The following is a 21,781-nucleotide window of genomic DNA, read 5'->3' as shown; positions in this document are numbered from 1 at the left end:
ACCAATGTTCCTCAACTTTGATTACATACACCAATCTTTGATCCTGGAGACTGACCTTTGATCCTCAAGTTTCATTCTGTTGATGACCAATATTTGACCACATTGATCCAGTTCACTAGTTTGATCAAAGCTCTTTGATCCCGATCGTTAAGCAGTGATCTGAACTTTTATTCTATACATCCTTTGATCCAAGTTACTGATCTTTGATCCTGTTGTCCAAACACGTGTTTTCTAAATGATCTTTGATCCTGATCATTGAGCAGAGGTCTGAACTTTGGTTATATACATCAATCTGTGATCCTGGTTACTGGGCTTTGATCCTGTTGACTAAACTTTGACCCACTTCACTCATGCTTGATCAGTAATATTTGATCCTGTCAAGCAGTGATCCTGAACTTTGATTATACTTATGCTAGGTCCTTTTACTCTGATCTTTGATCCTGTTCATTCATTTTTGATTGTTTCTTAATTACTGGGCTTTGAGCCTGATCACTGAGATGTGATTGTAATCTTTGCCCCAGTTTAATAATGAAAGGTCCTTAATACTCAAGTCATCTTTAATTCTGTCTGGTGACCTTACATCTTGATGTATGATCACTTAGCTGTGATGCTGTTGTTGAGCATCTTTGATCCTGATTAATTATCTTTGATTGTGAACCTTTATGTGTTTCACTCGTCATTTATCCTGATCAGTGATCTTTGATGATCAAGATGTTTCTGTTCTTGTGGCAGTGTGTCTGGTGTCTTTCTTTCATCTGGAGACCAAAGGAGGCATAATCAAGACTTAGGTTTTCATCTTATACTCATCAGCAGTCTTACATATAGGTTCACAGCAATCACAGTGATCAAAGAAGTCATAAGATCAAAGGCAGGAGGAGCACTTTGATCTGGCTCACCACCAAAATATGACCAGCTTGTTCTCAGAGAAATCTGAGTGAAATCTGAGACGTCCTGTTGACAAACAAACGGCAGCAGACGTCCTGGTGGGTGAAGCTGTTTTAATGAGGTTTGTAAACTAGCACCACATATTAGAGTTCAAATCAGTCAACATGAAAATCCGTCTGGCGTTGCTATGGTGACCTCACTACATGTTAATTGGCTGCAGGAACAGCGAGGTGTCGGGACCGCCAAGCCGGTGACAGCAGACAGACAGTGTGTTCTTACAGGACACCGAACCACGGAGGGACACACACATACACACATTACACACAAAGGTCAAGAGGTCACGGAGTGGATGCGGTCATGCTGAGGCCACACAGACATATCAGCAAAAAAAAAAGGATCCTATCAAAGACAAAGACCCGCCTCTCTCACTGCAGCCACAGTGTCCACGTGTCACAAAGGAGGCGTGAGGGAATGTTGGGACGGCGTGGACGCATGGTTTGGAATTCGACCCCGAACGCACCTGTTTTAAAGATGTGGGGGTTTGTTTTTTAAAAGCCAAGCAGAAAAATACCACAAGCTCACGTCAATAAACGCTAACGATTAGCTTAAGAATCTACAGCAACACAGTGAAGGAGCTACAGGCAGCGACGACCACACGGTGGCGCTGTCTCAGCGGGGATCGTCGGGGGCGGCGATCTTCTCCATGCTGGGCTCCATGCCCCAGATCTCTCTGGCGTACTGCGAGATGGTACGGTCGCTGGAGAACTTGCCGGAGCCGGCGATGTTGCGGATCACCTTCCTGGTCCACGCTTTGGGGTTCTGTTGGCCCAGACATGAGACAGGATGTGACATCATCACACTCCAGCCCCGCCCTCCACCAGATGATGGAGGAGGAGTGCGGCGCTGCCTGGATCTGCTCCTGGAGGTCACCATCTGTGTGCGCCACCCACAGCTCATCAGCCAATGAGGAGCTGGGAAACGGCAGAACTGAATAATGAGGTGCGAGTGGAGCGGGGTTCCCCCAGGAACTGATCCAGGCACCTCTGGTTTACAACAACTGTCCAGTTAACTCAGTCAGACCAGGAAGAACTGGATCTGGTCTAAAGAACCTTTTTTCTTTTCATCTCTTTCACAGAATTCTTGCTTTACGACATCACAAAGAGCTACTGTCTCCACACACACACACACACACACAGTGTCACCTGAAGAACTAATCTGTCCATTTTCTCTTTTTATTGGGGGGGGTAACTCGCACTGACCTGGTAAAGTTCGCTGACTTTCTCCTGACATTCGATGTAGTCCTCGTAATCCGCAAAGACCTTGAACCTGCGGCACAGGGTTGAAAGGGCAAAGGTCATCATTCCTTTGGGACGTGAAAACAAGCGAATTACAAAGTAGCTCCTGTAAAAACGACTCCGTCCGTCAGAAGATAATAATCATTAAAAAACATGTACCGAGTGTGTTTGTGCCGATTCGTGTCGAGTGGAAGAAAGAAATCGTAAAGTTTGAACTTCATTCCTGACTTTCTATCCGAGGTTAAATAATTCCACAATCAGACGTTAAAAATGTTTGGAGGCAGAATTTAACTTTGATCAGGCTGAAGTTTAGTGTGGCGGTCAGCAGGGGGCAGTGTGGCATTAATTAAAGGCCAACCCTGGAGGCCACAGATTGACTTCTAGCAACCAAATGCTCTCGAGCAACGAGTAACAATCTGGCAACGAACAACGAACCCGTCACTATGTAATAAAATGACAAAAAACTGTAAAATAAATTATAAACAAAAATTTACTGCTGTAGACCTGCCCACTTTCTGTACCCCAAACACACACAAAAAAACACAAATAAAAAAACACTGGATGGTGTTCAGCTTGCCGCTATATGCAAATTAGATGTCATTACATCATCACGTAACGTAGCAGCTTTTATCAACATTTCGGAGCCAGTAGCGACTTCCGTTGAGAGTTTTTGTTGATGCTGCTCATGTTTGGCGCCATCGATGACCCTGTGGGATAAAAAGGGGTGGGGAAAAAAACCCAACCTGTCGTGGTTCATCAGCATGTTGACGAGGTCCTTGAAGAGTCCAGGATGTTCGGGGCTAAAGAACCCGTTGGATATCTGATCCACAGCCTGCTTCAACTCCGGGATTCGGTTGTAGTAGGACGAGGCGTCGTAGCTGAGGAGGAGAAACATTTGGACCTTTAGAAAGTTACCTACAACACACGCCGGCACCGCGTGGGGACACTCACCCCTTCTTGTCCAGAGCCTCCACGTCGGGCACCCTCATGCCAAAGATGAAGAGGTTCTCCTCTCCGGCTTCCTCGGCCATCTCCACGTTGGCGCCATCCATGGTTCCGATGGTGAGTGCCCCGTTCAGCATGAACTTCATGTTCCCAGTTCCAGAGGCCTCGGTGCCTGCTGTGGAGATCTGCTCCGACAGGTCGGCTGCGGGAATGACTGCATGCACAAAAACACCACGTCCCTGCGTCAGCTACCACTGGAGCTGAACTGCCAGGACCGCTCAGAGAGCCTGGGACTGACGGGAACACCACGGGTGATGAAGGGGACAACTGCCCACAGTCACGTGCCGGTACAAGAGTTCCTGCAGGTAGTTTACATCGAGAATGGAGTCGCTGATCGTGGCAGTCCCTCAGCGGAGAGGAACATCGTCTCTTGATTGATTCCTGGATGAGATGCTGGACGCAGAGAAAAATCTACATCCAGGCTCGATCGAGAAAACATTTTGTCATTGCACGCTGACAAGCACACAATCCTTGGTTAAGGTGTTGGGCTTGTGTCCAGAAGATCATGGGTTCAAATCCCCACCTGAATGGAAAATCACTAAGGGCCCTTGTGCAAGGTCTTTAATCCCCTATTGCTCCCGGTGTGTAGTGAGCGCCTTGTATGGCAGCACCCTGACATTGGGGTGAATGTGAGGCATAATTGTAGAGCGCTTTGAGCATCTGATGCAGATGGAAAAGCGCTATATAAATGCAGTCCATTTACCATTTACTCTGGTCCAGTGGCTGGGTAATCCCAGACAATCAGGGTCTGAGGACCTGCTGCAGCAACCATCTCCTCCGCCTGATCTGCTGTCAACAACTTTGTTTCACCAGAGCCCTGTTAGCCATCTCGCGTTCAGGGTTCCTGTTGGGCCTTCATGGTTACCATAGCGGCTGCAGGGTACACACGGTCCTCACCGTATTTCACCCCAACAGCTGATCTCCTACTTGATCCATTACCCAGGTGTCACAACGTGGACAACGGGTTGGATTTTGACACCAGGTGTGACCGATACGGGAGATCAGTTGTCATTTTCCCCTGCTGTTATTGGTCAACCTGGTTAGATTTCAAAATCCCGTCATCTCAACTCAAAGTCAAGTAGATGTCATTGTTTTAGGGTTCCGGCGTAGGACTGCCGCCCTATCGAGGAGAACTGTAGAATCCAGAGACCAGCAGGCCTCAGGGCCGATACAGGACGTAAGTCTGCTGTTTTAGGGCGAGATGCCTGCGGTCAGGCAGGAGGCGACCTCGGTCAGGCAGGAGGCGACCTCGGTCAGGCAGGAGGTGACCGCGGTCAGGCAGTTGGAGACCTCGGACAGGCGGGAGGCGACCTCGGTCAGGCAGTTGGAGACCTCGGACAGGCAGTTGGAGACCTCGGACAGGCGGGAGGCGACCGCGGACAGGCGGGAGGCGACCTCGGTCAGGCAGTTGGAGACCTCGGACAGGCAGTTGGAGACCTCGGACAGGCGGGAGGCGACTGCGGTCAGACGGGAGGCACAGTATGCATGATTGGCTGAACTCTCACTAGGGTTGACCAATAATAACGTGCGTCTTACCCAGCAGTGGAACACGCTGAGACACCGGTTGCCTTATATCTAATGTCGTAACCACGGCAGGACTTAGATATCCAGGAATCTGAGGGAAAGTCTCATGAAATTCTGTATTACGACAAACATGTCGCCCTGATGGAACGAGCTAACTCCTATTTCCCAAAAAAAAGGCACCTTTTCCTCAGCAACTGATGGACCCAACAAAACTCATCGTAGCATAGACAAATAAAAATTAGCAGGGCCCTCTTCAACATGTTCGACAGTCCTCCCAGGACTTGACCCGTCCGGTGGTGTGATCCAGCGAGAACGTTTTTCCCTTTCAGCTCATTTTTACTGCTCGGGTCATCGTCAAACCGTTGTGTGCTTCAACCCGACTTCCTGACGGGAACAAACAAGCCGCTTACCCTTCTCAGCCAGAGTGACGCGGTAGTTCTCCAAGAAGATGACCTTCAGGCGATCTCCCACCACCGGGTCGTTATTGACAATGTCGCCGATGGAGGTGATCAGTTTGATGATCATTTTGGCGGTGTGGTAACCTGGAGCTGCCTGGAACACACAAAACAGGGCTTTGACTGTGCAGAAAACTCCTTCCTGGAATGTCACGTGACTGTCCAGATTCCAAACTCACCTTTCCTCCAATCATGATGGTTCTGGGCGTCCAGGATTTGCTGGGCTCCTTCTTGATGCCTGTAAATGAAACGATTCTCAACATTATTTTCTTATTTTCCTCAGAAGAAGCAGCAGCAGTAGTCCTGCTCACGGTTGTAAAGCGTGATGATGTGCAGGCAGTTGAGCAGCTGTCGCTTGTACTCGTGGATCCTCTTCACCTGGACGTCAAACATGGAGTACGGGTTGATCTTCACCTTGTAGTGCTCCTCCAGATGGGCGGCAAACTTCATCTTGTTCTCCTGAATGAACACGGAGGCCACACAGAGTGAGGAGAAGCACAGACACAAATATTTTTACTTGCTTTTCGTGCACTCGCGCGCTCACTTGTTTGATTTTGGCAACATCTCGAATGAAGGACTCATCGTCCACAAAGTCCAGGAGCTTCTTCAGCTGGTCCAGATCACGCATGTAGTCCTCGCCAATCCTCTAATAAGAAAACCAGTCAGCATCACATCATAACGTTGCTGAGTCACACCTCACGATTTTAAATGATGTACTTTTTGCCAGCACGTCGCAGCGGCAGAACCACAGTCCGAACGCCGGCACCTTCATGGCCTCTAAGACCGACCGTATTGTCCAGAGTATAACTTTCACATTTTTCCCCACTTTCTTTGGAACTCGCTTTGTAACACAGTGGACTCAGTGCGGCACATGTGCACACCACAGCTGTGCTGTTACTTAACTTCAGCACTTTTAAATTTCAAAAATAACCAAGATGGATTCAAAACATGCTGGATGTTACACGGCTTCCAGACACTCACTGATCCATGGAAGAGCCCAAACTCGTGACTTATACTCCGGGAAATCCGGTAATGCGGATTCGGTTATTTAAGAACAGACGTCTGACTTTGTGTGAACACAAACGCACCTCTGCGATGACCTCAGCCAGGCCCGGGTTGCACATGACCAGCCAGCGCCTGGGCGTGATCCCGTTGGTCTTATTCTGGAATTTCTCTGGATCCAGGTCGTAAAAGTCCTTGAACCTGGAGAGGAGCAGCATTCTTTTAGTTCTTAAGGCCTTTAGCTTTGACTTTGGAACGCGCAGCTTTCCCCTTACGCCACAGACGTAAATCTACACAAAGCTGACAGGACGTTTGCCTACACGGTGTTTTTAATAATGTCGGAGTGAATGCGGGCCACGCCGTTAACGGCGTGAGATCCCACAATGCACAGGTGAGCCATGTTGATCTTCTTCACGTCGCCTTCTTCAATCAGGGACATTCGGCGCAGGCGGTCCAGGTCTCCAGGGTACAGCTTGGTGATGCGCTGGACAAATGAAAGGACATAAACAGAGTGGATCTCGCTTTGTCTTACAGAAGAAACAAAGATGAAGAACAAAGTCCCATCCAGGAAAAACCAGAACACATACAATACAATCTTAGTAAAAAAACAACAGACGATTAAAGGATCCACACTAACCAAAATATGTCACTTTAAAACAACAAACAAATTTAACACGAATGAATCTAAAAGCTAAAACGCAACCCAACTTTTTGGAACATTTTTGGAAAATTATTGGAGAGCAAATTTATATTTAAAGGGCTCATATATATATATATATATATATATATATATATATATATATAGATAAAATGTTGATAAATAAAATAAAAAATAAAATAAACAAATAAATAAAAATGTAGACCTGCCCAAGAGCTAGACTATAAGGATGCCAAAAGCTCTCCATCGCCTCTTAGTGGCTGGTCGCAGTACAACTTAACTGCTATATGTAAATCAGGATAAAAAAAAGTAAGTTGCCCATGAAGGCAAAGGACACAACTGGGTTTTTTTTGGGGGGGGGGCAAAACTTAAACTTCTCAAATAAACAAACAGTCGAAACCTTGCAGCACATTTGAGCGGCTTTTGTTGCATCTCGTGGACAATGTCCAACTTTTTGGAACATATATTTATTAACATTTAATAATAATTAAATAAGTTTACATCAAATTTTTATTAATTCATAACTAATTAAAGTATGCACTTAAAAAATCTGTACTTTAATTCACAAAAGTTGTGAATTAAAGTACAGATTTAAATGAATGTATGATTGTATGTGTATAAAATAAAACAAAAAAAAAAGGTCAAATTAAAAAAAATGTGTCCCCTTTAATTCATAACTGTAAGTTGTGAATTAAAGTAAAAAAAAACCTTTTATTTTATTTGACATATCTAGTCATACATTCGTGTGTGATTACAGATATGTAAAATTTAATTTAACAGATTTACAAAATGTAAACAGTTTGTGCACTTTAATTCACACCTTACAGCTGTGTGCAAGTTGTGAATTAAATTTTATTTTACAAACCTACAATCATACATTCATGATTATATGTTGGTATGTAAAATAAAGTTATAGTAAATAACCATTTATTTATGTATCAAAATATACATTTTGGTGAAAAGTTATTTATTTTAAGTTTAAAAGGGGTGTGGCCTGAACAGTCATTGATTGACAGCTTTTTGAACAGAATACTGCTGCTAGCTAACAGGATAGCTAACAGTGTTAGCGTCGATCCCGTAGCGGCTTCATTTTCTGTTAATTTTCACCTGCTGGCAGAATCGATCTCCACTTAGCCTGGACCGCTAACGTCTTCTAGCTTGTACCGCTAACGTCCTCAAACATTCAAAGATGTAAATTTGGAATCAAACCCAAGAGACTGTGTGCCGTGCAGCTCCTCTCTTATACCTCCAGGTGGCGCCTGTTGATCTCATAGATGATCTGCAGGTGGCGAGGCAGCAGGTTTTGGAAGAGGTCCACGGGCCAGCGCTCCAGGGCTTCAGGCAGCACCGTGTGGTTGGTGTAGGCACAGGTACGAACCACAATGTTCCAGGCCTGGACGAGACACACATTCCGTTAGTTTCTGATTTAATCGGGCACATACTGTAAGCTAACACAGCGTATTAGCGCTGACAGTAGGACCGCTGGGGAGGGATCCTGACGAAGGCACGGATGCTCAGGGAGACCCCGGTGAGCCCCGTCTTCCTTTGGGAGGAAACATGAGCTCCGGGATCCTGGTCATGTCCCAGTAAACATTAGACATCTTATTGACGTGCAGGTCATGTCCATACTGCGTTTGTAGGGTCCATCCATAAGACGCCTAATGTTTAGTGGGGCGGTGCATTTGTCTGGGAACGATCCAGCACACTGGGGGTGTCCCAGCAACGGGAAAAGGCCCAGGGGACGTCCAAAACTCCCTGGCTGTGGGAGACGGACAGATAGTTTCAGTTGTGTTAGTTTGTCCATCTGAGCCTCCACAGCAACATCATGTGACAGCAGCTGGACAGAGGATGACTCCTGACCTCTGCTCATCAGTTTCCAAACCCCTGCTCACTCAGAAAACAGGGGTGCTGGGAAGGAGGCCGTGCGGTTTCCTCTGGAAATCCCTGCAGACCTTTTTGTCCCGGATGTCGTTTCTGCAGGACGACTCCAAAGTGTTACCAGTGTTCAAACGTTCCCAGAGTTCAACAACACCCCCAAGGTTCACACATTCTGGAGGATCAAACATTCACAAAGTGCAAACGTTCCCAAAGTTCACACATTCTGCAGGATCAAACATTCACAAAGTGCAAACGTTCCCGAGGTTCACACATATACCTGAGGTTCACACATTCTGCAGGATCAAACATTCACAAAGTGCAAACGTTCCCGAGGTTCACACATATACCTGAGGTTCACACATTCTGCAGGATCGAACATTCACAAAGTGCAAACGTTCCCGAGGTTCACACATATACCTGAGGTTCACACATTCTGCAGGATCGAACATTCACAAAGTGCAAACGTTCCCGAGGTTCACACATATACCCGAGGTTCACACATTCTGCAGGATCGAACATTCACAAAGTGCAAACGTTCCCGAGGTTCACACATATACCTGAGGTTCACACATTCTGCAGGATCGAACATTCACAAAGTGCAAACGTTCCCGAGGTTCACACATATACCTGAGGTTCACACATTCTGCAGGATCGAACATTCACAAAGTGCAAACGTTCCCGAGGTTCACACATATACCTGAGGTTCACACATTCTGCAGGATCGAACATTCACAAAGTGCAAACGTTCCCGAGGTTCACACATATACCTGAGGTTCACACATTCTGCAGGATCCAGCATTCACAAAGTGCAAACGTTCCCGAGGTTCACACATATACCTGAGGTTCACACATTCTGCAGGATCCAGCATTCACAAAGTGCAAATGTTCCCGAGGTTCACACATATACCTGAGGTTCACACATTCTGCAGGATCGAACATTCACAAAGTGCAAACGTTCCCGAGGTTCACACATATACCTGAGGTTCACACATTCTGCAGGATCGAACATTCACAAAGTGCAAATGTTCCCGAGGTTCACACATATACCTGAGGTTCACACATTCTGCAGGATCGAACATTCACAAAGTGCAAACGTTCCCGAGGTTCACACATATACCTGAGGTTCACACATTCTGCAGGATCGAACATTCACAAAGTGCAAATGTTCCCGAGGTTCACACATATACCTGAGGTTCACACATTCTGCAGGATCGAACATTCACAAAGTGCAAACGTTCCCGAGGTTCACACATATACCTGAGGTTCACACATTCTGCAGGATCAAGCATTCACAAAGTGCAAACATCATGCGTTCCTAGGGTTCAAGGTATCGAACACTGATTCACAGTACTGAGTCATAAGTACTGACAGCAGCAGATCTACTCTGTCCAGGGTTCAGGTTTTAGTCTGTGTCTCATTTTAATAAATTTGATTTCAGGGCCCATTTTCATAATTGTGGAGTCAAAAAGTCTTTAAACAAACCCTCCAACTTTGATTTATTGTAACTCCAGAGAGCTGCTGGAGATCAGCATACCTTCTCCCAAGCCAGCTTCTCCTGGTCCACCAGGATCCTCATCAGCTCGGGGATGGCCAAGGCAGGATGGGTATCATTCAGCTGGATGGCCACCTACAGGCAGAGTGTGGAAGTGCGATGTGGATTCGGCCCACGTTCAGAAGAATTAAATCTTTTTAAACACTCTAAACCTTTAAACATTTACAAAATATTACCGTCTGTTCTGGACTTTACACTGCAGTGTTAGTCACATCTGTCCAAAAACGCATCATTAAGAGTAAAAAAAATAAGCGGAAGTCGCATTTCCCTGTGACATGTGGAGCTACCACTTCATACAACAGGAAGCAAAACAGATTAAACTTTTATTTATAATGCAAACGTGTTGTCTCAGGCAGTATAAACGTTAGATTCCCTTTTTTCTTTCCAGATGGTGGTCTTTCAGTTTGAGAGCATGATTTCTTAAATTTGCTCATTTTCTAAGATACAGAACACTTTTCTCATTCAGACCTCCTTCTGCTCCCGAGTGTGAATAACAGTACTTCATTCAGTATACAGGAGCAGCTTTCCAGGCGTCTAGAAGCTGCCATCTTGTGACTATAGATGATCATGCAGTTTCTTTTTCATGCACGTTGCAAGACCTTCAAACTAGTCAGACAAACACCCCACCCCACCCTGCCCAGTGACTTATAGCCTGAACAATCTGATATTGTAAAACAGCACAGGAGCCTGAGCGTGACATCATCGCACCACGGAGTAATTATTAAGATGATCAAAGCGTGATCATGTCAAAGAAGTGCTGGAAGGAAGTCAGCTGGTCACTCACCTTGTCCGGCAGCGCAGACAGGTCCAATCGTACGAACTCTGTGCTCCCAAACTTGGAGGCTTTGAACCGCCGGATGATATCTTGAAGAGTGGCTGCAACTACGAAGTACTCCTGCTTCAGACGGAGCTCCTTCCCCTCAAAGAACTAAAGCCAGGAGACAAAAACGTGTAGAGGAAACACATGCAGACCTTTTCTTCTGGACACACATTTAGAAATAATTTACCAAGTCTCCACCACAGCAGAAAGACCCTGACTTTACTGCCCCGCCTACTCGGTGGTCAGTTCCAATGACACCGGAACGTCTTGACCCTTCAGGTCCACTTCTGCTTTATTGGCGTGTGCGGGTTCTACTTACATTGTCGTTGGGGTAGAGGACTCGTGAGATGTTCTCAGCCAGGTTTCTGTCCAAAACGGCTTGGATGTAGCCTCCAACGTTAACTGTGCGAGTGCAAGAGTAACCTGGTAACCTCGTCACTGTGGTTTCCCACAGATGCACACCAGTGATGATGATTATTAAAACTCACAGTCTTTCAGGTTGAAGTCACAGGGAGCCTTAGCGGACCACAGTCTCATAGTGTTGACGATGTTGTTCCGGTATCCAGGGACCGGGGTGTCATAGGGGAGAGCCAGAACCACCTGCAACCAAAGCCAGGAGAAAGGTGGAGGGTTATACTAGGTCTACTTATTCTGAACCATGACACATTTAGATCAATTCACAGGTCCCTGTATTGGTAGAGTCGTATCTATCACCATACTTTCTTTTTTCTTTTTACTAATCCTGTGACATTTTTTGAACCAACAACGTCTGAAATATGTACTCCAAAGCAGCAAAAGAAGACCACAATGAGAAAGATGTGCTGGGTCTTAGAGAACAAATGAAATAAACCATGCTCTCAAACTGAAAGACAATGTGCCAGAATAAAAAGAAGGAATCAATCCCTTCACACTATTCGGCACAAGCCTTGTTTGGACTGTGTGGGGACAAAACAAACAGCAACAAGTAAGACGGCTCAGCTAACTAGGAATTTTCAAACATTTAATAACACTGAGTGAGGTTAAATTCTTTGTGCCCAGTACAACAGTCTGTTAGCTTCTGCTTGCTAATGCAGGGTTTGCATTTTGAACGCATAATGTACAATTAAATTAGCTTCTTCTTGCAGGAAGCAGCATCATGATTCAAAACTAAACACGACTTACAGATGACTGCAAGTTATAGATGTGCTTTATTTTTGGACAGATTTAACGCACGCTCCGGTGCGACTTACAGCCCAGAAGATGCCGCCCTTTAAAATTGATTTTCAATTTTGACCTGTTAATTATAACACACTTAAATGTTAGCCATCAGGCCTCTGAGAGAAATACCACAAGCAGTCAAGTTAGCTAGCTTCTAAACCTAGCTAAACATACTTTGCGAGTCCTTGAGCGCTGGGTATTGGGTTCACGGTGACATAAACGCTTTATCTATCAACCAGCACAGGTCACCTGTCCTGATTCCCCGTAAACACCTCATGTAGGACGAAGCGCCCCCGCGCATACCGACCTGCGCATCGACCCACTGCGCGCCGTCAGCGGTGTGCTCCACTCGCCCGTAGAACTGGACCGGACGCATGTACTCCGGTCGAGCCTTTTCCCAGGGGTTACCGTAGCGCAGCCAGTCATCCGCTTCTTCCACCTGTTGGGACACGGCACATCGTTACTGTCCAGAAAAAAAAGATCCCAAACAAACCTGCAACTGAAACTCAATCAGAATGTTTGTTTTTGTATTTTCATGTCCATGATGTAACTGCACAGTGCCCCCAGTGTTGTATTTTGGTACTGCAGTGGTTCAAAATAAAGTGGTTCACGCTCCAGGGTGTCTTTGATTTGATGAGTGTGTATTTAACCGTCTGATATTTGGATTTCAAGTCTCAAGTACAATTTAAGAAGTCAAGGTCAAACTCCCAAATCCAGGACCATGAGCCTGAACCGGGTCCAAGTGTCCAGGCAACAGCTTTGTTAACACAACATTAACTAGCTGCAACCTCCGTAGACATCAAGGACATGTCCACATGTCCTTGATGTCTCCTTTCTTCATTTATTACTTTTATTTTCTCCCGTCTTTAAATAAATCTCCACTCGTGTCCAGCAGCTTGTCTCTGGACGCGAGTCCATGATCCTGGTCTGTGGATCTGAGTTTCAGCAGTCAGACGTTCCGATGTGTTGTTTGGAAACAGTGACATTTTCCTAATCAGTTAACTTTTACATTTTTTAATTGGGGGCGGAGCTTCTCTGGCAGCCCTTTGGTCTCATGTCCTTCGGTCTCTGACACGTTTGTCCCACCTCCACGTCTCAGGGTTTGAGTCCTCAGATGTCTTTAATCAGTTTTTTCATATTCAGTGTCCGGTACTCGTTACTGTTCTGATCAATAACTGATGCTTGTCAGAATTCATCATGTTTGATGTTTCTGTCTGTCGGTCTGTTTGTGGGCGTGGCCTGTCACCTGGTGGACCTTCCAGCTGTTCCTGTTGTCTTGGTTACGGGTCACTAGTTAAGTGCTTTGTTAGTTGCTGGTTATTAGTCCGTGGACACACGGTGGACGGCGGGTGTCCACAGACGTGTGACTATGAGGAAAATAACACCGTGTGGCGTTCATGGACACATTCTTCCGCTGCTCCAAAGCTCCAGACAGAAGTCTCGTATTTCCAGAAGACTTGATGTGTTTAAGGACAGACAGTGGACAAACCGCACGGTCAAAAGCAAAGCTTCCCTCTGAGCGTGGACTTGGAGTCAGAGCCGCGTTTCAAACAACCCAAACAAACGGTCGTGTGATGATACCTGCCAGCCGTTAACTATCTTCTGATTGAAGATCCCAAACTCGTAGCGGATTCCGTAGCCGTACGCAGCCAGACCCAGAGACGCCATGGAGTCCAGGAAGCAGGCTGCCAAAACAAGGTTGGGGGATAAGCTTGGATGAGACCAGGATCAGAGTTAAACAAATACCCTATCGGGAGGAAACGGATGCTCACCAGCCAGGCGGCCCAGACCGCCGTTCCCGAGTCCAGCATCTTCCTCGATGTCCTGCAGCTCCTCCATATCCAGACCAAGCTGAAAAACAAGTCAACTTTACCTCCCGGACCTCAATAATCACTAATATGTTTAGTCTGTCGGCTCCTAACGGGTTTCATCTCTTCAGTCTGACCAACCAACGCGGCTTCCAACATCTACGACTTACAAGCTTCTGTCTTTTTCATTTCCCATGGTCCTTTGCCTCACCTGGTACGTGGCCTCGTCGCAGGCGTTCTCCAGAGCCAGGTTAACCATGGTGTTCTGCAGAGTCCGGCCCATGTAAAACTCCAGGGACAGGTAGTAGACACGCTGCAGGAGACACACAACCATCCCGTGAGTCCAATCACACCCCCAACCAGGAGAAGCATTTGGACCTTTGAAACCTTGAACTTCTACTGCCATTTTCTCAGATTTTTCTGACCCGGAGAATAGAAATTCTGAGTTCCCAGTTGTGATCAAATGCATCATCAATCCTTATGAATGTAACATTTGTCGGTTTGATTTATGTTTTCAATATCCTGGGCAACACTACCCATGGGCATGAAGATGCTCAGGGCTATGGAAGGTAGGGTTGTCCCCCCCCAAAAAAAAAAAAAAAAAAAAAAAAATTGCAGCTCGACTGCAGCCTGACCGCAGCCTGACCGCAGCCTGACTGTAGCCTGACCGCAGCCTGACCACAGCCTGAGCACAGCCTGACCGTAGCGTAACTGCAACCTCACTTGGTGGTGAAAACTACCGTGGCCATCCATGGTTGCAGTCAGGTAGGGATACAAAGTTCGAGTTGCTCCAATTCCAGTAAAAAGTGGTGCAAATTATTGGTTAATAGGATCAATAAATGGAATAGTTTTGACTGTGTTGATGTTTGGTGTCAAAGAATGTCAACATCCATGTGACTCTGTAATGCGATCTATGACCTATGTTACTCCATAACATGGTAACTAGACATGACACGTGGTGCAAACTGTTTCTTTTAGAACCCTGTTAACTCAACCAATAATTTGCATCACATTTTTTTTTTATCAAAATTGGAGCAACTTTAACTTTTGACGTCTTCTTCTTCTTTGTCTTTCGGCTGTTCCCGTTAGGGGTCGCCACAGCAGATCAATGGTTTCCATCTCACCCTGTCCTCTGTATCTTCCTCTGTCACACCAACCACCTGCATGTCCTCTCTCAGCACATCCATGAACCTCCTCTTTGGTCTCCCTCTTCTCCTCCTGCCTGGTGGCTCCATCCTCAGCATCCTTCTCCCTATATACCCTGCGTCCCTCCTCTGCACATGTCCAAACCATCTCAATCTCGCCTCTCTGACTTTGTCTCCAAACCGTCCCACCTGAGCTGTCCCTCTGATATGTTCATTCCTAATCTTGTCCATTCTTGTCACTCCCAAAGAGAATCTCAACATCTTCAGCTCTGCCTCCTGTCTTTTTGTTAGTGCCACTGTCTCTAAACCGTCCAACATAGCTGGTCTCACTACTGTCTTGTAAACTTTCTCCTTCACTCTTGCTGATATTCTTCGGTCACAAATCACTCCTGCCACCTTTCTCCACCCACTCCACCCTGCCTGCACTCTGTTCTTCACCTCTCTACCACACTCTCCATTACTTTGAACAGTTGACCCCAAATATTTAAACTCATCTACTTTCACCACTTCTACTCCTTGTAACTGCACTATTCCACTGGGCTCCCTCTCATTCACACACATGGACTCAGTCTTGCTTCTACTGACTTTCATTCCCCTTCTCTCCAAAGCATATCTCCACTTCTCCAGACTAGACTCAACTTGCTCTCTACTCTCACTACAGATCACAATGTCATCTGCAAACATCATAGTCCATGGGGACTCCTGTCTGATCTCATCTGTCAACCTGTCCATCACCACTGCAAACAAGAAAGGACTCAGAGCTGATCCTTGGTGTAAACACCTCCACCTTGAATGAGTCTGTCATTCCGACTGCGCATCTCACCGCTGTCACACTATTCTTGTACATGTCCTGCACTACCCTAACATACTTCTCTGCCACTCCAGACTTCCTCATACAATACCACAGCTCTTCTCTTGGCACCCTATCATAAGCTTTTTCTAAGTCCACAAACACACAGTGTAACTCTTTCTGTCCTTCTCCAACAGTATTCTCAGTAGTGCTCTTTCTCGGCATGAAACCATATTGCTGCTCACAGATCTTCACCTGTTTTCTAAGCCTAGCTTCTACTACTCTTTCCCATAACTTCATGCTGTGGCTGATCAGCTTAATGCCTCTGTAGTTACTGCAGCTCTGCACATCATCCTTGTTCTTGAAAATAGGAACCAGCACACTTCGTCTCCACTCCTCAGGCATCCTCTCACTTTCCTAGATTTTATTAAACAATCTGGTTAGAAACTCCACTGCCATCTCTCCTAGACATTTCCATGCCCTCACTGGAATGTCATCTGGACCAACTACCTTTCCACTCTTCATCCTCTTCATAGCAGCCCTCACTTCTTCCTTGCTAATCTCTTGTACTTCCTGATTTACTCTCACCACATCATCCAGCCTTTTCTCTCGCTCATTTTCTTTATTCATCAGCTCTTCAAAATATTCCCTCCACCTTCTCAAAACACTCTCCTCACTTGTCAGCACATTACCATGTGCATCTTTTACCACCCTAACCTGCTGCACATCCTGTCCCGCTCTGTCCCTTTGTCTGGCCAATCAGTACAAGTCCTTTTCTCCTACAGCTCACTAAATACCTTTTTCTTAGCTTTCTCTTTCCACCTTAAGCTGCATCTCCTTGTACTCCTCTCTACTCTCTTAATCTCCATGTCTTCCTTCCACTGTCCAGATGTCTCACCCAGTACTGTCCTAGCTGTCTCCCTCACCACATCTGCAGTACTTTTCCAGTTGTCCAAAGTCACTTCCCCTCCATCCAGTGCTTCTCTGCCACCTCTTCCTTCAGCTTCCACCATCTGATCCTTTGTTGAGCTCTCACTCTCTTCTTCTTCTTTACCTCTAAAGTCATCCTACAAACAACCATCCTATGCTGTCTAGTGACACTCTCTCCTGCTACCACCTTACAGTCTGTGATTTATTTTAGCTTGCATCTCCTATAAAGAATGTAGTCCACCTGTGTGCACCTTCCTCCACTCTTATATGTTACCCTGTGCTCCTCCCTTTTCTTAAAGTAGGTATTCACCACAGCCATTTCCATCCTTTTTGCAAAATCAACTATCATCTGTCCTTCCACATTCCTATCCTTGATACCATATCTACCCATTACTTCCTCATCACCTCTGTTCCCTTCACCAACATGCCCATTGAAGTCTGCTCCTATCACCACTCTTTCATGCTTGGGCACACTCTCCACCACCTCCTCTAACACACTCCAGAAATCTTCTTTCTCCTTCATCTCACAACCTACCTGTGGGGCATATGCACTGATGATATTCATCATCACCCCTTCAATTTCCAACTTCACACTCATCACCCTGTCAGACACTCGCTTAACCTCCAACACACTTTTAACATACTCTTCCTTTAAAGGACGTGTCACGTGTCTTTTAACATCCCAGTTACCAATACAGCATCAAAGTACTCATGATTGAATGAGTCTCTCTGCACACATGTGCTCATAATTAGTGGTTTCTGATGTTTTTTATTCCTCTCCTGAAGTGAGGAAACAGGTGCATTTCCAGAAAATGTCTCACTCTGCAATTCTCTGTGTGTGACATAGTTAAGAGCAAAACAGTAACAACCCAGACAGACGGAGCAAAACGACTGAGGTTCTGTTTGATAATGAAGCTTCAGAGCTTTTCTTTGAAAGCAGCGGCTCGGATTTACAGAGGAGACAACACACGTTCCCCCGAAACTCTGAACTTTTTTGGATTTTGGAACCAAAGTGTCGTGAAGGTGTTGTTGGTGTCCCATGATGCTGGTTTACTGCTGCTGTGATCGTGGACGTGTCTGGACACACAGATGTATGTCTCCTATTGGAAAAACTCAGAAGAGGCTATTTTCAGGAGATAACAGACTCTAATGTGCCACAAACCTGACAGATGTTGAGTTGAAGGCAGAGCTGCGATTATGACAGAACCTGAGAGTGAGTGGACTTGGACATTATTCTCTGGCCGAGTGGAACTGGAAAATGATCTCCGAGTGTGGACAAGTGGACTGTTCCATGGCTGGTGATCACAACTGCAATCATGCGTGTGTGACGTTGTGCGTGAGGGCTTCTTTTTGTTGTGGACTAATTTGGAAATCTTTACACTGGTGAGTAGAATGTTCTTTTTTTCCATCTTTTGCTTCATTTTATTTTCAATGGAGCTTTCAATGAAAGTTTTTTTTTTTTTTACTTTGAGTCTCTCTGTGTGTGTGTGTGTGTGTGTGTGTGTGTGCACACAGTATTAAGCTTGTGGACTCAAAATGATAAATGTCATAAGCAGTGATGCTGGTAACGCGTTATTAGTAACGCGTTACTTAGTAACACGTTACTCTAATCTGACCACTTTTTTTTTAGTAACGAGTAATCTAACGCGTTAATCTTTCCAAATCAGTAATCAGATTAAAGTTACTTCTCCATGTCACTGTGCGTTACTATTATTTTTCATTGTGGGTCGATAACAGCATTAAACTTGGTCTGTGGGCAGGAGGTCGGGGTTCGACTGAACTGCCCACTTTAAGCGAGCTGTGAGCTTTTCATCCGCGGTTTTTTGCAGCTGCTCGACTCGTCCTCACCTCTTAAAGCGCGGTGATCAGCACACCTGCACTGAGCTTTACAAAGACATTTTTATACTTTTCCTCCTTTATTTAGAATTCTGAGCTGAGCTGCTCTGTATCTGCTCGTTAAAAACAGCTGATCCTCCGCGACGCGTCAACAACTGACACTATTTTCCACTCAAATGCACCTAAACTCTCTTTCTGAGGACCACATGATGTGAAAACACAATAAAACTTTCTTACCTGTAAATCTGGTCACGTTTTCTGCATAAATAAATGTTATCCATTCTTTGTGCTCAAACGCCAAAGCAGGGGCGAATCCAGATGGAATGAGGGCGTGGGGCAAGGATGTGCCCCCCCACAACACCCCTAGATTAAAGGTCCAGTTTTGAAGCCGTTTTTTACTACAACTACTAATATTGCTTAAAATAATAATAATTTCGACAAGTAAAATGTTTAGAGAGAATTTAAATGTTAGAAAAATGTTAGAATTTAATAGTTACATTTATAAAAAATGTAGGTTTGAAATTGCAAGTTTTACTGTTACAGTGCTGTCAACAGTTAAATATGAGGTCAAGAAAGATTATTTTACTTTTTATAAAACAAGTATTTATTTTCATTGAAGTCAAGAAAGGGTGACTATAAAGTGTATTTTGGCAAAACAGGTATCATTGTCATGTTGAGGTGGCAGAGGGTTGTTGTTGGCAGCTGGGGAAAGTAACTAAAAAAGTAACTAGTAATCTAACTTAGTTACTTTTACAATTGAGTAATCAGTAAAGTAACTAAGTTACTTTTTCAAGGAGTAATCAGTAATTGGATTACTTTTTCAAAGTAACTGTGGCAACACTGCTCATAAAACTGTCAAAGTGTATAAGGAACTTTTTATAAAGAGAACTAATGTAAGAGCTGGTTTCACCTGCATGTCAGCTGTTTGTTTTAATGAACATGGAATGTCTCCATGATGACACATACATATACATATATTATATATATATACTGATTAGATTTTTCACAGTTACATACCACACTTATTAGCGTTTTTAACATGCTGCGTTTGTGACTCGTGGCCGTGCATTAAACCTTCTCACAGCTGCTGCTTTTACTGTGACTGCATCAAAATCAACAGTTATCACTTAAAAACCAGTCGTCACAACACGACATCACACTTATGTCAACTCTGGAGTTAATCTGTGCCTCAGTTCATTGAAGCACATGCTGGGATGCTTCTAGTGCTGATGTCACCTGTCAGAAACACTTGAGTACTCACGAGTACTTTGTTTCCAGACGTCTCCGTAGCTGTTTGCTGTGAATGCTGTATACTTTGAAACTGGTGACAGAAGTGCACAAATTAATCTCCGTGGATGATTGGATGGTCACTAACAGACTGAATCTACATTGTTGTGATTTCAGTGCGACATGTCCTTTAAAGTGACCCCAGCTCCATTCCTCTTCCTGTCCTCACCATGACTCACTCTCTCTACCAGTCAGACTGACAACATTCAAAGTCCCGACTCTCACGTCCACCCTTTTAGTTCTTCTCATCCTCTCTGTTCATAGTCCACTTTCCGTCGGCACCCTGTTGGTTCACGGCACCGGTGGCGCTCGTTGTTGACTCGGGCCTCCATCGATCCAGCATGGAGATTCCGTTTGTACCCTGTACAGTTTTATCTGGCCTTGCGACCGGCTGCACACCCCGTGTGGCTGAGTTTTAACCTTTGACCCCTGTACAAACTGAAATCGGCCTTTTTCACCTTTCTTCTTGTTGTTTTTTTTTACTTCGTGACATTCAAACGGTCCAAACTGCAGAAGACCTAATTTTTTTGACACGCACCTGCAGCTCGTGCGCGCGTTTTTTTAACGACACACAAACACTTTGATCACATGAACGAATAATTCTTGTTCCAGGTCACGTGCGCCCCTCCGCGCACGCAAGGCGTTACATAAGTGCGTGCACAGCGCACGCACAACACGCACAGCGGACAGTTACGTCTATAAATGGATGTCGCCATCACCCCCCCCCCCCCCCCCCCCCCCCCCCGCGGAGGACGACTGCGGCATCACTCCGCCTCGGACCCGGTGTCTCTGTGTGTCCCGGTGTCTCTGTCTTACTTTGGGATCCTTTTCGTAGTAGTGCTGCTGGGTCCGGATCCAGCGGCCCACCAGGTGATCCCGGACCGTGTTGGCCAAGGCGAAGTAGTAGTCCCGCTTGGTGGCCACGTTCCGGTCCTTGACCAGGGTGAAGTGGAGGTGCCGGTTGAAGTTGGTCTTCAGGTCGGCCACGTTTTCCACCCCGGCCAGGCCTCGAACCGAGATCTGCTTCCTCTTGTCGTGGTCGGTGAGCGGTTTAGCCATCTTTAATCCGGTCTGCGTCCGCTGCGCGTGCACGGGGCTGTGGGCACGCCGTCAAGGTCGCGCCAACACCCGTCGTTTCCGCTTGTTATTTTCAAAGTAAAGGCGAAACCGGAAGTGTTCCGAAAAATATTCAAACACATCACACCTCGACAGGAAGGAGGCAAAAACAACTTGATCAATAAAGCAAGTTCACTCAGATTGCATTTTTAAAAATAATTTTCCTCTATCGACATTTTAACAATTAGAAATAAATATTTTTCAAAAATCCACATACGAATTTCCAACCTTACAAAAAAAAGGTAGAGATTTAAAACCCGTTTCCAATTGGGTTGGACAGGAATAGACATGGAATATTTAATGCACACACACATATATACATATATATGTGTGTGTGAAATTTGTACCCAGTTACACATTTCTACATATCACAATCAAGCTGCAGCAATTTCTTAAAAATAATTGACATATTGTTGTCCATAAAAACAGTGGTCATTTGATCCAGAACCCAAAGATACAGTTTAGTGCCAGACAGGGGGAAGGAGAAAAAAAAAAGGGGGGGGGGGTTCAAACAGAAAGGACTCGTGTTTAAACTGAATCCACAGGATGAATTTATACTTTTTTTTAACCCTTACTTTCACCAAAACCTCAAATAAAA

General features: G+C 45.4%; 1 protein-coding gene across 2 annotated transcripts; it reads right to left on the bottom strand.

Moving 5' to 3' along the window:
• Nucleotides 1-1,437: 1,437 nt before the first annotated feature.
• LOC117505701 (glycogen phosphorylase, muscle form) lies at nucleotides 1,438-21,153 on the bottom strand. Of its 2 annotated transcripts, none has more exons than XM_034165257.1 (20): nucleotides 20,884-21,153; nucleotides 14,291-14,392; nucleotides 14,044-14,122; nucleotides 13,853-13,956; nucleotides 12,579-12,710; nucleotides 11,563-11,674; nucleotides 11,394-11,476; nucleotides 11,039-11,182; nucleotides 10,237-10,329; nucleotides 8,071-8,217; nucleotides 6,487-6,650; nucleotides 6,253-6,367; nucleotides 5,709-5,810; nucleotides 5,476-5,623; nucleotides 5,344-5,402; nucleotides 5,120-5,261; nucleotides 3,132-3,339; nucleotides 2,924-3,058; nucleotides 2,145-2,211; nucleotides 1,438-1,707 (listed from the first exon to the last, which is right to left on the bottom strand). In XM_034165257.1, the coding sequence occupies exons 1-20, from the start codon at nucleotides 21,124-21,126 to the stop codon at nucleotides 1,555-1,557; spliced, it is 2,532 nt and encodes an 843-aa protein (XP_034021148.1). In that variant the 5' UTR covers nucleotides 21,127-21,153; the 3' UTR covers nucleotides 1,438-1,554. The 2 variants fall into 2 exon arrangements, with proteins under 2 accessions (XP_034021148.1, XP_034021149.1); XM_034165258.1 differs by having other exon boundaries at nucleotides 1,438-1,704; nucleotides 20,884-21,126.
• Between the last annotated feature and the right edge of the window lie 628 nt (nucleotides 21,154-21,781).

Source organism: Thalassophryne amazonica, unplaced genomic scaffold, assembly GCF_902500255.1.
Source record: "Thalassophryne amazonica unplaced genomic scaffold, fThaAma1.1, whole genome shotgun sequence".
Taxonomy (NCBI): Eukaryota; Metazoa; Chordata; class Actinopteri; order Batrachoidiformes; family Batrachoididae; genus Thalassophryne; species Thalassophryne amazonica.
This window is presented reverse-complemented; position numbering and strand designations above follow the sequence as displayed.